General features: G+C 49.6%; 1 protein-coding gene across 1 annotated transcript; it reads right to left on the reverse strand.

Annotated features, from left to right (window-relative positions):
• Positions 1 to 11,089: 11,089 nt before the first annotated feature.
• ADRB1 (adrenoceptor beta 1) lies at positions 11,090 to 17,527 on the reverse strand. Its single transcript, XM_062496030.1, has 2 exons — positions 16,174 to 17,527; positions 11,090 to 13,173 (listed from the first exon to the last, which is right to left on the reverse strand). Exons 1-2 carry the CDS (start codon positions 17,449 to 17,451, stop codon positions 13,162 to 13,164), a joined length of 1,290 nt encoding a protein of 429 aa, XP_062352014.1. The 5' UTR covers positions 17,452 to 17,527; the 3' UTR covers positions 11,090 to 13,161.
• Positions 17,528 to 18,036: the final 509 nt, after the last annotated feature.

Below are 18,036 nucleotides of genomic sequence, written 5' to 3' on the forward strand. Positions count from 1 at the left end.
TCTTTCCGTTTACAATATTATTTGTTTTATATGATAAATTTGAAGTGTGGGTTTTGTGCATGAATGATACAGTTTCCATAATATTTTTTCATATGCAGAGACATTTTGTTTTGATCTCATGGGGCATGAGTCAACTCCTATTTTGAAGCCACTGGAGTCCTTCCAGTGACTTTCCCAGAGCCTGGCTAACTGGGAAGATGAAGCCTGATGCATTGTAGGTGCAAGCCAGCATGCCCTGTCGAGGCTCAGGAGAGCTTGGTAGAGCAGCTCAAACAAAAAACGCTCAATCAAGAAACCATGTGAATAGCATTCAGTGTGCTTGGTGCAAAACCAGAGTCTCTGCCCCAGAAATGCACACACTGCATCATCACAAGCCCCTTGGAGAAGTTTACAGCAGTGAGTTCAGCACTGCAAGATCTACAAAGTGCCCATCCAGAAGAGGTGCCAAGTCCCTTAACCTCAGAACTCATCTGAGTGGGACAGACATGATCCAGGGTTTCCTGGATTGCCCAGGCCAGGCTCTGCACCCTGACAAACACAGCAGCCTTGTGACCTGATCTGGCTGCTTGTGAGTGCTGCCTGAACAGTGACACTGCAGGGCAGAGCTGTGGCCAGTGCTGCCACCATGTCTGTGGAGAGCCCTAAACATGCTGGGGTGTTCCCATGAGGACTTTCCAGACTCCCCATGCAAGTCTGGGTTCCCACACAAATTCAGGCATGTGCCCCTCCAGTATATATGGACTTTATTCCCCTTTTCTATAGAAACAGCCATTTGGTTTTTGGTAGGTGATGGAAGAGTAATTTTGGTTTTTGGTAGGAGCAAGTTTCAATGGGGAAATAGCAGGTTCCCCAATTCAGCAAAATTCTAGCAATTTGCCTCAGCTCAGAAAGATGACCCTGTTCTGTGGGGTCAGTAAGGAAGAGAAACAGACTCTGGAAGACATATAATGAGCAAGAAACAGGTCAGGTACCCAAAGCTACTGACTGAGCATCCTCACTGTTGACAAGGCTTACATGTCCAGAGCTCTGCTGGTGACACAGGGCTGGCCAGAGGGGTTTGTGCCATGCACACAGTGCTCCTGCCAGGCAGCAAGTGGCACTGTGGAGAGGTCTGAGCAGCAGTCACCAAGGAGGGCCCAGCAGGTGGTAGCCTCTGCCTGGCTCTGCTGCCAGCCCTGGCAGGGACCTGGGGCTGCTCTTCAGGACACAGGGCTGGTGCAGTGTCCTCCACCACTGAGGAAACCCTGCATGGTTTGGAAATTAAGTGTTTTGTGTTTATAAAACAACTCCTAAGAGTTTGAAAAGGGGACTAGTGGTGTTTACACACAAGCTGGACAGACTCTAACACTGTGCATGCTCTGTTGTGTCAACTCCTGCACCTGCATAAGATATTTTAAAATATCCCTGTGAAATGAGGGAGCCAAACAACTGGGTCTTATCAGCCCTGCCTGTGCTCCCACTAGAGCCACACTGAATATTTTCTTCTAATGGAGTTGTGGGATGCTGTGGAATATCTGCTCTCCAAAAGGCCTTTGTTCCTGTCTGAAGTTAAGGCTGGCCAAAAGCAGGGTGTGGAGCTGCAGGGGAGCAGTGCAGCCTGGGTGCAGAGCTGATGGAGTGCTTCTCCAGAAGAGAGGAGACCTGGGGAGGAGCCCAAATGTGGCAGCACTGCAGCTCACTGCTGGCACAGGGAGAGCAGCAGCTCAGCAAACACCATCTTCATCCCCTCTAGGGCAAGGAGGAGGCTTGGCCAAAGGAGAATGAAGTTGAAGCACATTTTCTTGTGCTTTCTCAAACTACCAGAGTTACCAGTGTGCTTCTCATTGTGTGTTTTAGTTTCCTATGTCAGAGAGTGCCTGGTCCTCTTCTTAGCAACACACTTCTCCTTTCTGCAGAAGGTCCTGCCTGGCCTGTGTTTACTTGTGGAGTGACACCAGGATTGAGTCCATAGAAGGTTGTTGACCTGGGAAGAGAGGGCTTCTAGAATTTAAGGGCTGGGCAATTTCTTGGAAACTGCCTTATCAGCATGACTGCAAGCTGGAGCTTTAACAACCCTGCACGTCCCTGGTTCCTATTCCTGTAGTTCAGTCTCCATATGCTGTGCACATATGCTTTTTTTGTAGTTTGCTATTTAAAACAGCCTTGGGCCCAGATTGTCACAAAACCATGAAGCCAGGATCAATTGCTTTGCTGATACTGAAATCAGGGGTCAGGGAAGTGCCAAAGCAAGCCAGTAGTGGGGAGCAGGTGTCTGTGCACAGAGGCTGTGTGAAGACTGATTCCAGGAACCTCACGTGCCTTTCCTTCACTGGTGGAGAAGGGAATCACTGGGGGGGGAGGGTGTCAAGGTTTGTTATCAGCAGAGCAAAAGGTGGTGAAATAGGAACAGGGAGGCATTGGCTTTGCACGGCAAGGACAGTCACCACAGTGCAGGGTGGTCCAAGAGCAGTGGAGCTGTGCTGAGAGAGGATGGATGAGTGCAGCACTCCAGGGATTTAAAATAAAACCTGACAACACATTAAAGTCTGCTGGAGGCATGAGCCTGCACTTGCACAGAGCTGCTCTGAAGTTTCAGAGAGTCAGGACAGGCTGGTTCACTGTGAACCCCAGGGTGTCTGTAGTGCCTCAAACCTTCCTGGCCAGAGAAAATCTGGCAGCCCAGGCAGAGCTGCCACCCCTTGTCCTCTCGCAGCTCCTCTGCCAGTGCCTTGGCCCAGCTAGGTTTTGGGACAATGCACAGCTGGGCAGTCTCCATCCCACTCGTGTCTGTGATTCCTGGGAGAGCTTTGCATCTGGGATTCAGTCCCCATCCCGGAGGGGCAGCCTGAGTGAGAGCCTTGAGAGCAGCCAGCCAAGCTCACCTGGCCTCTCCCTGCCCTGAGCAGGACAAGCTGCTCTGCAGAGCCAGTGCCTCCCTGAGAAACAAACGTCCACAGAGCCCCAGGTATGTGGCACCCAAAACTTCACCTCCTGCATCACTGCTGTGATAATCCTGTTTGCTCTGTCTTAGTGACTGAAGGGAACCATAACCAAGGAAAACAGCAGGATTATCCCCCAGTACCTGTTCCCACTGAAAGGATTATCATAGCTGGCTGCATCAGTGACATCCTCTGGGTATCACCATGAAAGCAGCCTGAGTGACATGGCAGCCCACCAGAAGAAGACCTCTCTCCCTTCTGCATGCCCCTTTCCTGGGTATTTTCAGCTTCTGGAAGCTCCTCACAGAAAAAGGCCAGTCCACAAGTGTCAGTGTTGTCATGTCTGCAGAACACAGACTTGCTCTCCAAACAGCTTCACCCCTTGTTTGTCTGTCTAGCAGGGAGGCAGTGGGAGAAGTATGGGCTACAAACTGCAGGGCTGAGAAGACAGACAGCAGCTTTAAAACACTTTAAAAACAAGCTATTTTTCCCCTGCTCCACACTCCTTGTGTTTTTGTTGTTCCATCACAGTATCTGACCCACTCACAACAAGGTAGGGCTCTGTTGTGCTGCATTTACATCTACAGTACAATGGTAGCTGATGTAAGAGCTATTTACTGCAGAACGAAAATGATAGATTGCAGAAAGAGACATATTCCTCAAAGATGGTTGCATGGGGAAGCAGGAAAACTGAAGATGGTCCAGAGAAATTTTGAAGGGACTCAGCTCATCAGTGGATGCAACAGGAATGCAACCCTCCTGTAGATGGAGGACTTGTGTTTAAAACTCACCTTCCAGACATGAACCCTGCCCACTGTGCCCTCTTATCTCTCTTGTGGGGTCACCTGAAATACTAAGATTTGCACAGTCACTATGAAATTGCCAGTGGGCTTTGCAGCAGTGCCCTGAGGGCTGGTTCTACCTCAGAGAGGTGCTGCAGCTTCCCCAAGGCCTCTGTGACATGAGCTGACATCCCTTTCCATCAGCCTTCTCAAGAAAATCCTTCCATCTCTTAAGCAGAGGCCTTGGAGAACAAATTACCACAGACAGGGTTTTTTTTTTTTTTCTGTAATGGAATGCAACATTAAACTAAACACTGGAACATGGAGAAAAACAAAGAAAAAAAACCTAGGGAAATAATCCTTAGCTTCTAATGATTTTTGCAAAACACTGCTGAAATTAGATTTTACAGGAAAAAAAGGTATTTATCATATCTGCCAACACTAGAAAACTATGGTTAAATTAAAACTTTATTTTAAACTCTGACTGTGATCCAGCAGTGATATCAAATTTATAAATAGCTTATCATACACCACAGTATAAAAAGTACATTTAGCCTCCTGTTATTGAGAAAAATTCATTGTTTTATATGAGATGGGAATTAGCTTTACCCCTCTGACCATCAAAACAGAGAAAAAAATTAAAAGCACAGGGAGGAGAGCAAAAACAATCCACACATCAGAGTCTCCTGTGAAAAGGACCATAGAAAAATGGTCCCTGTTGGAAAAGGCCACCCTGATGCTGGAGCTTGTCCACATCTGGGCTGAGTCCAGGCAGTACCAAGCAGCAGAGGCCTCTGATCCCCACTGTGGTGCACAGGATTTCAGCCTCTGTCCTGCATAAAAACTGTTCTCAAGCCCTGAGCCATCCAGGTCCCCAGTTTAAATCAGATACACCATGGATGGGTGGCTCTTTCCAAAGTCTTCACCCTGTTGTTTTTGGCCATGGCTTTGACATGATGGCTGCAGACAACTTCTTGTGCCAGCTCAGCTTCAAAGCAAGACAAGCCCTGTGGCCCTGGTACCAAGCACAAGGCACTGCAGAGTCTCCCCTGACATGGCTCAGTCACACTGGGTATAAACTGGGCATTAAGTCTGACTATGCAGCTGTTTTACTTGGCCATGAATTTCCACATGGCTGATGATGCTGATGCCTCTCCTGTGTCCTTGCCATGCTCCTGGTGCTTCCCAGTGGTACAGGTACTGGGCTGAGCTACAGTGGGGTAGAGCCTGCCTGGGTTTTTAAGGTGCTCCTTGAGATCTCTAAGCAGCCCCAAGTCAGTGGTGACTCTGCCAGAGAGGACCAGCAGCTTGCAGGTGGGAAAGGATTAGAAGTATTCTCCTTGGATATTTCAGTCTTGGAACCTCAGATAGAGGAGACAGCATTCCTTTATCCAAGCTTCATTAACATCCCATAAAAAAGACAAATGTTCTTCATTCTTGGGGCCAGGCAGAGTCAGCGTGTTCTGCTCTGGCCGTGGCTCTGGCCATATCCTAGACTCTGTATGTGTGGGGGGGGATGCAGATGATGGGCTGTGATACAGCAGCACAAATGCAGCTCATCAGGATGCCGGCTGGCTGCAGACCATGCAGCAGCACAGGTCTGCTGCTCCTGCATGTAGTGCAGAGGCCATCACTGAGGTGGCAGGGAGTCTGTGACCACAGGGTGGCTGTGGAGAATGCTGTGGAGCAGCACAGAGAGGGAAGATGGGAAGCTGGTGGCAGGAGGCTCCAAGCAGCAGCAGCCAGGAGCCAAATTTTGTGACATGGGGAGATAAGGCTCTTGATGGATAGACCTCAGAAGGTTTGAAGGTTTTTGTTCTGCTTGGATAAGCAGTGAAATATTCACATAGATAAGCTTCAGAAATGCATCTGATCTGAAGCCCTTCGTGTCTAAAAAAGCAGGGCTGGAAATAGAACAAGAGAATTCCTCTGTGGCTTTTGTGGCTCCTGGGCTTTCCTTCCCCAGCACCAAGATGAGCACAATTACCCACACAAGCAAACCAAGAGTCAGGACAGCTCTGACAGCCAGACCTTCCCTGAACCTCAGGCACTCAGCTGTGCCCAAGTACCAGCCTAGATGAGGGCTGAAGGCAGCACTGAGGATGGCCAGCAATTAACCTGCACTTCGAATTGCTGTGCTTGAGTGGAGTGCTTTTGGAGGGTGCATCACTTCCTTGGAAATAAATTAGAGTCCTGTACTTTACTCTAGCAAGTTTCCTTGTACCATAAGTTGTTTAAACAGTTTGTCATTATGCATTTCCCATTCAGACAAAAAACAGACCACAAAGCCCGAGGCACCAAGGCTGGTAGGAAAACGGAAATCCTGCTCCAAGTGGGCAGAGAGCAGCTCCCTGGCTCTGGGCAGCACTGGCAGACCCAGCAAAGGTTTGGGGCAGGAAGTTGCCGTTTCTGGCTCTGTAGAAACCTTTCAGGTTCGCTTTTGAAATGTGACTCCCAATCAGTTCTGCAGGATTTCTGTCTGAGCATCCCCCAGCTTTGGCATGCCTTAGGGAGGAATCAGGTCCAAACCCCGAGGTCAGAGCAGCAGAGGGCTTCCAGCAAGCCAGAGAGTCCATTTAGGGTCCCATTTAGGGTCAGCTCATCTCTTCCCCTGTGTCTCTCCTTGGGCTTTTCAATTTGCCATTTATTACTTTGCCCTAATGAATCTCCCCATTCACCCCCTAGGTTTAACCTCTTCCCTGCCAAGCAGTGTCCTGAGTTTACAGGAGAAAGTTGTTTATATTAAATAGCTTTGTAGTAGTTTCCTCCTCCGCCACCTCCCTTCCTTCCCCAATAAAAGCCCTACGGCATGTTTGGCAAAGCCTGTAAACAAAGAGGAGGGTTTGGAGACCCAACAAATATTTGGTGAACCCAGTGGGGAAATAATGTCTTTTCTGAAGGACGTTACAGCCTGAATTCATAATAGTAGGAAACTAGTGTCCACCCTAGGTAAGGAATTGTCTACTTGCAGCTACCAGACATCAAATACAGACGCCCATGCAGCCAAAAGTCATCATTGGGTGCAGGGGGGTTAACCCTGTGTTTTCCTCCCCAGTCAAGATGGTGCTGATGGCAGCAAATCTATGTGTTTGCTAATCTCCAAATACTTGAAATTGTGACAAGTGGGCAGGGAAAGGAGAACACAGAAAGACAAGAGTGTTTTGAACTCACCCAGGATGATGAACAGAAGCACAAGGCAATGAAAATCCATTAGCCTGACTGCTCCCTGCAGAGGAAAACCAGGCACACAAAATCCAATTCATTATTCTCTTTCTTATTTAACGCTAAGTAAGTCATTGAACTTTACTACTCGATCTATCCATTTTCTTTAGTAGTAGGGCTGCAGGAAATCTTTCTCTTCTCAAAGGGGGTTTCAAGTTTCTCACTGATATAATGTAAAAAATACTTGGGAGTGTATGAGCAAAAAATAACTGCATTTCAAAGGGAGCTTGAGCCACGCAGATAATGATAATTTTTCTTCTCTGAAGCACAGAACAGAGGAGTGGAGGCCCCTGGGAGCTGGGAACACTATTGTTCTTCTTCCAGGCCATTATCTGGAGACGGGCTCTGAGATAGACTCTGATGAGGCCACGGGAAGGATTATCTGCTCCTAGTGCTAATGGCATGTATTTGACAACATCAACCATTTAATTTATGAGGTGTCTTGTAACCTAAAAGCAAAGAAATTCATACCATGCAATAGCCTAAACACATCCAGTGCAAATAAGAATTGTCTGATCAAAGCCCAGCCTGCTCTACAGCCCCACTTACCTAATTACAGCTATGTAGAAAAGTTCCACCTTCTTAAAAGGCACCTTACTGGACTTTGTACTATGATGGCAGCATTATATAACGAGAAATATATTAATGGAAACTATCCAGCACTGAAATCATTCCAGCCTTTTTATCACCACATTCCTTGCTCCCACGTTAAGTGAAGTGTGCAGGAATAAAAGCAGCTAAACATCATTCACCAGCAGACACACATGATGGGGACTGCTCACAAGCCCCTAACAGCTCAGTGGTGCCCATGAATGTTGGGATTCACACATACACTTTGGGGAAACAGAGCTGCTCTTCCTGGGGAATTATTTTTCAACTGTCCCTGGCTTGTGGCCATGTCACCTTCTTGCACTAAAGGACAGTTTAGTGCTGTGACCCACATAAATTGCTCTTTCAGCTGCCCTGGTCCCAGTCTCTGCCAAAAGTCTGCCCCATGCCCTGGTCTTGGAAATAATCAGACTTAATTTTTTTCCTATTGCACCAGTATTTGTAAAAACTAAATTTATTTTGACTTTTCACATACAGTGAGAAGCTTAATGGCTTAGTCACTAAGCCTCTGAATAGAATATTCAGAGCAGCTTCTGAAAGGCAGGGAAGGTTTGGGTGGCAAGTCCTCTTTTTTCAGCACCAGTCAAGCAAAGCAATGGGTCAGAGAGGGCTGGTCTGGGTCTCAGCTTCTACATCATCAGCACTGGCCATAAGATTTATGATCACAGTGATGGATCCCAGTCAGGGCTGCTACCTAAACCAAGGATCCTTAACCCATCACTCTGCATCTTCCTATGCCAATTGTTACCCGTGTTTGTGCATCCTGCTGGGTCATCTGAAAGAAGCTGACAAGCTTGTGTGAAAGGGCTGGATTTCAGCCACAGGAGCCACTGCCCATGCAGCACCAGAGGCAGCAGAGCCAGGCTGGGGAGCAGGATGTGCAAGGGGAGTTAAGGGCTGGGGAGGACAGGGGGCAAGCACCAGCTCTGGCTTGGATAGGCTGATGCTGAAAACCACAGACAGGCATCTACCCTGTTTCCAGACAGCTGGTAACTACCTGGCACTGAAACAGGAACAAAACCTCTCCCGTGGATGTTCTCAAGGTGGTTTAGAGAACTGCTACACCTGCTGTCGCTGGCAATTACTGCAGCAGCTCCCTTGTGCTGCATATTAGAGAAAAGCTCCAAAAAGCCCGAGTATTTGACAAAAGCTGTTTTGTGAGCATCCCCACGGATGCTCCTGTGTCAGGTGAAGCCTGGATGCTCTGGTGGTGTGGCTGTCCTGGCCTGGTGATGGGACCCTGGCAGGGTACTAGCCATGCTTCAGTCGGGGCTGTGTGTGAGCAGCAGGTCCCACATGGTCCCTCCTGCCATCCAGCGAGGATGGAACGCTGCCTGCCAGGCAACACTGCCTGCCAGGGAACACATCACACATCCCACATCCCTTCGTGTCCTAAGTGCGCTAATAGAGATTTTATTTGACGGCTCCCATGTGAGCATTTAGGGGAAGAACAGACAAACAAAACACCCCTGGCTGAAGGCTGGCTCTGCGAATGGGGAGCTGTGAAACAATGGGAGCTTTGTATGACATCTCCCAGTTTACCTGCTCCAGGCCAAGAGGAAGCACTCCTCCCTCCGCAGCACAATGAGGGGGTATCGCAGGCTGATACTCACCTTTGTGTCACCTCTGGGCGTCCCTTCCGACCTCGGGCAGGTGAGAGGGGCACATATTACACACCCGAAAGGGAGCAGAGAGAGGTGGCTAGGGGCACCAGGAGCTGTCTCTGGGGTGGCTGTGGTGGATGGCATTTGTCCATCACCACGCCTTGCGCAGAGTGTGCAGTGGCATCTGTAAACCCTGACTGGACCAGTCAGAGCAGGGCTCTTCATCTGCACATGGAAACTTTCACCCTGAGTGCTGTCCTCCCTTCCCCACTAGGAATCCCCTCCAAGGTCTTCCTAACAAGAGGTCTCTAAATTTTGGCAGCAAAGCACTGTTCAAATTTTAACACCTGGAAAAATCTTTTGTGATGAGCTATTGTGCTGTCCCTGCAATTGTTCCTTACAGTGGCAGGGTTCCCCTCTGAGGGAGGGCAGCTTGCAGATTTTGACGGGGCTGCAGCGCTCACCTGGACCTGCAAAATGGCTCGTTGGTAGCTGAAATATTTATACACCTAGCTGCTGCTGAGATTTTGAGCTCTTTAGTGTCTCTCTTTGCCTCTTTGGTATAAACACTTAGATCTGCCTTTCAAAGCACTGTGCCAATGGGGTTAAGACCAATTCTCAAAATAATTTTAGTAGGAAGAAGCCAAATATCATGGCTTTGAGAGAGATGCTGGGCCAGGTTTGCAAAGGTACATCACTGCCTAGAGACATACAACAGTTGCTAATGGCTAAGGCACTGAACTAGTAGAAAATCCTTATTTAATCTCATTAAGGACAACAGGATTCGGTGCATTACACAGGATCAGATGGGAAGGGTACACCATTACATCTGAGATGCTCTGCTAATCATGATGATGGCAAAAGTTTGGAAATGGTAAGCTTCTGTTTTCTTCTTTAGGTTTGGAACCTGGAGGTCAGGGCTCATTTTCTGTTTGTCTGGGAATTTTACACTCTGCTGCAGCCAGTATTAATAACTCTGAGCATCAATCCTGAAAGGAATGAGTACAACCAAACCCAGACACATGCCCAGCACCTGGTACTGTTCATGTCTGGATTCAAACAGCTACCAGGGCACAGGCAAAAAAACTTGTGCTGTTGGGTGCTGAGGCCAAGAAGGCAAACATTACCATGAAAAACCTGGAAGCCAAGTGGGGCAGGGAAGAAAAAAAGTTAACTTGTGAAGCAAATGTGAGTACCAAGCTGCTGGTTTTGGTGAAGCAGGAAGTTGATCGCCAATTTACGTGACAAACCCAAACTCTGCTCCATTTCCAGCAGAGTGGGCCTGATTCTGTGGCTGGGTGGCAGGAGAGGATGAGCCAGGGCAGGGGCACAGCTGGCAGGCAGTGCCAGCATGCCGGGCACAGCTCACAGCACTGCCTCCCCTGAGGCCACCAGGCATCTCCCGTTTGGCACCACAGAAAAGGAGGGTGGCTTCAGGCTGGAAGGTGGCTCCAGGTCCAACACAATTTGGCTGGAGCCACTAGGAGAGGAGGAGGAGATGCTGAGGGGGTCCCATGTGTCTGTGGCTGGCCAGGGAGCTGTGTGGCTTTATATCAGCTGAAAGCTGCTCAGGTGTGCTTTAGTCTGCTGCTGTTATCCACAAAGAATAAGAAAAGCCTCTAGGAATGTTTTGGGCATATTTCAGCTGCCAGTCCTTTGGTGGTATGGTCCTATATGGAATGTCTAACCTCTCACACTCCTTAACCTGTATTTTCATAGTGCCTCTGCCTGGTGTATACCTCTCCAAACCAATTACATTTTATCAGTAAAAGGCAACACCTACAGCATGGCCAAAGATAACCCAGTTTTCCTTTTCACATTGACAGTGCTGTGTTTGCTCAGCAGCATCACCTTTTTTGCCCTTTTCCCATCATGGTCACTTTTCCCAGCAGAGTTTGACAGGCTGAAGTTACTGAATTGCAGGGATAAATCACCTGCTGTTACCATGGGTGGCTGCTCTTGGCAGATGGGCAGGCATACAAACATCTCAGAGAAAAAGCACATCGATTTCTTCTATGACATGATTGTCACAAATATTGTTGATCTTACATTATGTATGATTGTTTATATAAAGAGAAAGAATCCTTACCTCCTCCTGGGGTGTTTGGGAATTTGGCAGGGTCTGAAAGCAACTCAGTGGTGCATAGGGTAATGCTCCTCAGGGAGAGTGTGCTTAGTGCTATTGCAGGAGATCACATTAGTGCTCTTGACACAATCAAACAGAAAGTCCCAGTTGAACAATGAGTTTTTAAGATGAAAAGTGAAACGTTAGGAAGGTGTGTACATTGCCATGAATTTGCTTTATCTTGCTCGTTGATGTGGCGGTAACAGAAATATTTTTAGGTATAATCCTTCAAACAGAACATGACTCCTCCTTTCTGATTAGTACAGAGCTGGCTGCTAGTCAAAGGATAATTATTTTCCAACACATCACCTAACACACACCAGCAAACAAAACCCTCATTATTTGAACTATCCAGCATTAACTGTTGTTTGCAGTTAACATTTTCTTGACAGCTTTAAATAGGACTAATTGCTCCAGCTTCATTAGCAGAGGTCATTTGCTGTTGGTAACCATACTTTTCTGGAGATAGCCTCCCTTATGAGATTAGATTATCAGGTCAAATTCTGCTCCCAGTGGCAATGATGCCTGACCGCATTTGGCCTGATGGAAGTCTGCTCCTTTCAGTTCATAGCTGCCCAATTTCCAGCCCTGCAGCTGATATATTACATAAAGGAAGTAAGTGCACTCCACCAGACGGGAAATTACAATAAATTAGGAAAGTGTGCAGCACAATGCAGGTTTACAAAATAGCCACTTAAAAGTTATTAATAAAACCTCAACCTCAGATAGTGTTTAGGAAAAAAAAAAAGCTGGTAAAGAAGTTGTCCTTATAGTAGAGGACATGTGGATGCCCATCTGTGTAAGAACCAGCTCATGCAGCAACTCAAACACCCAGCTGATGCTGTCAAATGCACAGTTCAGATCATAAACCACCTTTTTTTGCACAATTCCATGCTGCTTGGAGCTATAGACAGTGGATGCTGAGGGTTGCAGTCTCGGAGTGCAGTGGATTTGCAGGAGGGCTTCTGTGCAGCTCAGAGATGGGGAGTCCTTCTGCAGAGGACTGCTGCGTGTCTGAAACAGCCTCAGCTTCCCCAAGCACACAGAAAACTGAATCCAGTCCTTCAACCTGGTCTATTCCCATTTGACCACGTGGAGAGAGGCAGCCTTCTTCTCAGAAGTGCTGAGCAAACACTGCACAGAGTGTGGCCGGCGCCGTGGAGAATCAGGCGTCTTCCATGTGGAAGTCTCCAGGCATCCTCGCCAAATAATTTTGGTCCTGGCAGCTGCAGGACATTTTCTCTGAGTGGATTTCTGATTTACCTGTGTCTCCATTCCCTGCAGGCCTGTGGATCTTTGCTGTTGCTTTCCTGCCCACGTACGTGTGCGGCCGCATGCCTACCACCTTTTCTTTCTGACTTGCAGCTCCAACTGCTAATCCACGTCTGGTTTTCGTCAGAAAAAAATATTCATCCTGAGCGTTTGACTCATTGCCTCCGGAGTATTTCAGCTGCCCCACAATGCTTCTCAGAGTATCCTTCCCTGCAGAGAACAGCCTGTTCTGAGTGTGATCCACAGCAGACTGCTCGCCAGCAGCCTCCCCTTCCTCGCACACGTGTGTGCCATATGTCCTGCTCTGTCCTCACTGTTACTGTGCCACCGCCTTTTCCACGCCGTGCAAGATGGACTGGCATCCCCTGTGCAGGCTGCCAGTGGGATTACTTCAGCTGTCTATGAAGGCACTCAACGTGTCAGCCTCCAGACTCATCCAACAGGTCCTCAACTGGCAAAAATTCAGCAGCAGATGAATCCTGACTGCTTTGCTGACACAGCTGGTCCTTCTGAGGTCAGTGGGCTAAACTCATCCTACCTCAGTGCCATTACACTTGTCCAGGAGATGCATCACCCAGTACAATTCTTCAGCAGGGCAAGCAGAGCAGGTTCTGGCCATAAATTTCCACCTAAGCTGGACCCTGTTAAGGCAAAATTGTCACCATTTTTTAAAGTCTAAGGACAGGAGTGGTTGGATACTTAAAACCAAGTGTGTGAACCGACTTATGAGATGAAGAGCCAAGTTCATTAGGCTGTCCTGCTCCATGCAGTAGGCACTGTGCTTCCCCAGGATCCAGCACCCTGCTGAGGATGAGGGTTTGACAGCCCCTTCAGTTCCCAGACAGGTGTTGGGATCCTGTCCTGCTCTACTCAGCAGGCAGGGACTTGGCCCTGCCCTGCCTCTGTGATCCACAATGTGAACAAGGAGAGCAGTGCTGTCTTCCCATCCCATCCCATCCCATCCCATCCCATCCCATCCCATCCCATCCCATCCCATCCCATCCCATCCCATCCCATCCCATCCCATCCCATCCATGCACAGCCAAGATCTCGCTGCAGTTGCTGGCATCACACATCACCATCCAGTGCACCCTTTTGGTCCTGTTGTGTTTGCTGTAATCAGACATAAAACCAGATTTTTTTTTGTTTTTAATCATTTGGTGGAAGAGTGGTAGAGCTCACTTTGCTTAGCTCCTAATCTGATGTAACTCCAGCATTTTAAGGAGCCCATTTCACTGTTATCAAGGAAGATACCATTAACTTCAGCTCACATCAAACTCCAACAACATCAGTGGAAAAGTATTATTTACTTCTCCAGTCCTTTTACTTTGTATTTGCATAAAAAGAGTAATTTTGCACCCCCCCCCCCAAAAAAAAATACTACATTAGAAACTGCAAAGGACAAATTCCTTAACTTTGAAAACAAAGAAAAATGAACAACTGGTTTCCAAAACAAACCGCAAGCCACCACCCTGAAGAACTCGCTTTGGGAAGTCCTGTTCCTGGGAGCTGATATTTAATTAAACTATGCTCCTGAATTTAATAAAGCTAAAAATTACTTCATTTTTATTCTGCACTTTTTGTTTCTCTGTCTGCCATGTATTAATTTCAGTAATGAAAAACTTTATGAAACCACAAGGATAGAGCACACCTTCATAAAACAATGAAGGAAGACAATCTTTCAGAGCAGAGACACAAAAGTGCAGTACTCCTGCTCACTTAACTCCTTACTTAGATCAATGAAAAGTATAACATTCAGTTATCATGACCTGCTTGGGCAGGATCAGGCCTGCTGTCAGCATGAGGTGGACCTACTTGTGGGCTAGCATGTAATGCTTACAGAGATTTCTTTCTACTCAAGACCATTTTAAGCTTTCAAATTAAGTGTCCTCTGTAATCTTAAAGATTCTGCTCTCCTGACTCCCAGTCATGTCCTCCTATGACAACAACAACAAACGAAAAAAAAAGAAAAAAAAAAGAAAAAAAAAGAGAAGAATATATTCCAGAAATTCAAGAAAATGAGTATTCATTATCAGAGTGGAAACACCTTGTCTTTAGTCATTAATTTAGCCATTAATTTTTTCCCATTAATAAGGGAAGTCTGTGGACCTCAGTGCAACAGGAACACAACCACACTGGGTTTGAAACAGGTTTTTTACAACACTGTGTCAGGAAAAGCCATTAGATCAAGTTGTATTGGTAATCAGAGCCATCTTCGGAGAAAAACAAATGCTGTTCTTCCCATTACAGGTTGGTATTGTTTCAAACCTATGGAGACACACTTGTTTGTGCTGCAATGGTATTTATTGCACATAGACCAATTACTTACACAGTAGTAAATCGCACCAAAGTATAAATATGTTATAAAACACACACACAGAGGAAAATGGAAATGACACACAAGTGCTAAAATAACAGCAGATTCACGTGAGCATTTGGAAATAAAAATAAAAATGAGTCTCTTAAGATATTTTAATTTATAATATGGATATATTTACAGTACCTTCAAAAATAATATTTAAAAAGTCACTCAATAAAACTATAACAGGTCAGACAAAACCAGAAATCAGGTTCAGGGTTGGTGTAACTCAAACCTCCGTTTCCTCTTCAATCTGCATGTGTGTATGCGTGTGCAAGTAATATCTTCAAATAACTTTACAACTCTTTAACACTGTGCAAAAAACGACGTTGTCGCCATTTTTTAAAAAATGTGCAGTAAATTTTTGTCGCCACGATTCTCCCCCCTCCCCCCGTTCATCTGTAGTTACAATGAACAAGCTGCAGAAGGTTTCTCGCCCACCCCCCACCCTCCCCGGCCCTTGCCATAAAACCCTATTAGTGGTATGTAAATATTCTGTTTAATATAAACATGGTCTGTTCATTCCCCTGTACAATATGCACAGTTTGAGGTAGAAGTTTCTCAGCCTGACTGCTATTGTCTGGCCGAAGGAGATAAGCACAGCAACTCACTGCTGGCTGATGCAGAGGGAATAAGCACAAGAGTATGGGTTGGGTTGTTTTACCCCCTTTCCAAATATACCAGTGCTCCTCATTGCTCATTATTTTCTCTCTCGCTACTCCGAGATTTAAACTCATTTTGCCGGCAGGTCTCGGTCTTACCGGCCCCGCTCCGTGCCGGAGCACCTGCGGTACCGACCCCGCGCCTCCCAAAATCACGGTGTCCCGGGAGAGGGGATGAGCCCCGGGGCCCGGCGGGGGTGGCCGGACCGCAGCTGCAGCCGCACTCGGCCACCAAGGACCAGCAGCACCCGCTGGTTCGGCCACCAGCACGGTCCTGGGACAGTCACCCGAGCGCGGGCGCTGCCGCCGCGGTCCCCGCGACAGCGCGTCTCCTAAAGACGAGGCGGCTGTCTCTGGGATGGGCTGTTTATTTCCTTTGTTCTCCGGTCAGTGGGTTTCCTGTTTTCTGCAGTTTCGGATGAGGTATGTCGTACACCAGTTCACCTGCTTTTATTCCTAAGTAAACACCCGCACTCCCCCTGCCAAGGCAGGGATCGTTTTGCTTGGCAATAGCATTAGCATCAGGCAGCTGCCCGGGGATTTCTGCGCTCCTGCGTGTCTCTCTGCCTGCCTTTCCCCCCTGTCCCGGCTCCGACGCGGCCCCGCACGCCCCCCTATACCTTGGACTCCGAGTCGGAGGCTTTGCTATGTCTCTCCTCCAGGCTGGACTCGCTGCCGCCCCGTGTGCCCCCGTTGCAGTCGGACCAGGTCCCGGCCAGGCTGCGCTCGGGGGAGCCCACGGTGCTGACGAAGCCCCCGGGCAGCCGGGCCGGCTCCCCGCCGCCGCTGTGCAGCCACCGGTCGGCTTTCCGGCGGCAGCAGAGCAGCCTCTTGAAGGCCTTTCGAAAGTCGGGGCTGCGGCAGTAGATGATGGGGTTGAACGCCGAGTTGGCGTAGCCCAGCCAGTTGAAGAACACGAAGAGCCAGTCCGGCACCAGGTCCCTGTTGAAGACGTTGACGATGTTCACCAAGAAGAAGGGGAGCCAGCAGAGGGTGAACACCCCCATGATGATGCCCAAAGTCTTGAGGGCTTTCTGCTCCTTCATGGCCATGATGCGGGAGGTTTTTCGCTTGCTGGCCCGGCCGTTGCCGAGGATGGGCTGGTGGTGAGGGTGAGCGGGCAGGGGCGTCTGCGGCTGCTCCTGGCTGCCGTAGAACCGGCCCTCGCACCTATCGATCTTCCTCATCTGCTCCTTGGCCTCTCTGTACACCCGCAGATACACAAAGATCATGATGACAAGGGGGATGTAGAAAGAAATGATGGACGAGGCGATGGCGTAAGCCCTGTTGGTGACGAAGTCGCAGCAGCCCGGATCCTGGTAGCACTCCAGCGCCTGGGGGTCGTCATCCCGCCACCAGTGCATCATGATGGGCAAGAAGGAGACCAGGGCAGAGATGGCCCAGACGGTGCAGATGATGCCCTTGGCCCGAGCCTTGGTCATGAGGCTCTGGTAGCGGAAAGGCGAGGTGATGGCCAGGTAGCGGTCGATGGCGATGACGCACAGGGTCTCGATGCTGGCCGTCACGCAGAGCACGTCCAGGGAGGTCCAGCACTCGCAGAGGAAGGATCCCCAGAGCCAGGTGCCCCGCACCACCAGCGTGGCCCCGAAGGGCACCACCAGCAGTCCCATCACCAGGTCGGCGCAGGCCAGCGAGGTGATAAACAGGTTGGTGAGGGTCTGCAGCCGCTGCGTCCTCCCGATGGCCGCGATCACCAGCACGTTCCCGGCCACGATGAGCAGCACCACCAGGGCCATCAGCAGGCTCATGCCCACAGCCCACTGCTGCGACAGCAGCTCGGCGGCGGGCAGCTGCCTGCTCCCGGGCGGCACGGCCGTCACCCCGGCCACGGAGCGGTTCGGGGGGCCGCAGTCCGGAGGCAGCCACCCATCGCCCATGGCTGTGCGGGGCGCTCCGGCCGCCGCTCCGCACCGCGCCGCGGGCAGGAAGGCGGCGCCGCCGCCGCTGCCACCGCCCGGGGGCTGCCGCATGGCCCCGCGCCGCGCCGCCGGACGGGACCGCCCCGGGACCGCCCCTGCACTGCCCCGGGACCGCCCCGGGACCGTCCCGGGACCGCCCCTGCACTGCCCCGGGACCGCCCCGGGACCGCCCGCCGCCAATCGGCACCGAGGGAGCGGGACTGAACCGCTCCGCCCGCGCACCGGCGGCATCACTGCCCCTGTTCCTGGTTTATTCTTGCCCCTATCCTTGGCCCTATCCCTGGCCCTATTCCTGCCCTATTCTTGCCCCTATCCCTGCTGCTATCCCTCCTCTATCCCTGCCCTTATCCCTACCTCTATCCTTGCCCTATCCCTGCCCTATTCCTGCCGGTACCCCGCCCGGACCCCCCGGACCCCCTTTGCTCCGGCTGCCCTCTGCCTGCCCCGTGGCTGCCGTGCACAGAGCCCCCTTCCCGCACGGCAGCGTGGATGCCCTGGCCAAGGGGAGGCTGTGCCCGGCAACCGCGGGGCAGGCAAGGGATA

This window comes from Cinclus cinclus, chromosome 7 (genome assembly GCF_963662255.1).
Source record: "Cinclus cinclus chromosome 7, bCinCin1.1, whole genome shotgun sequence".
NCBI lineage: Eukaryota > Metazoa > Chordata > Aves > Passeriformes > Cinclidae > Cinclus > Cinclus cinclus.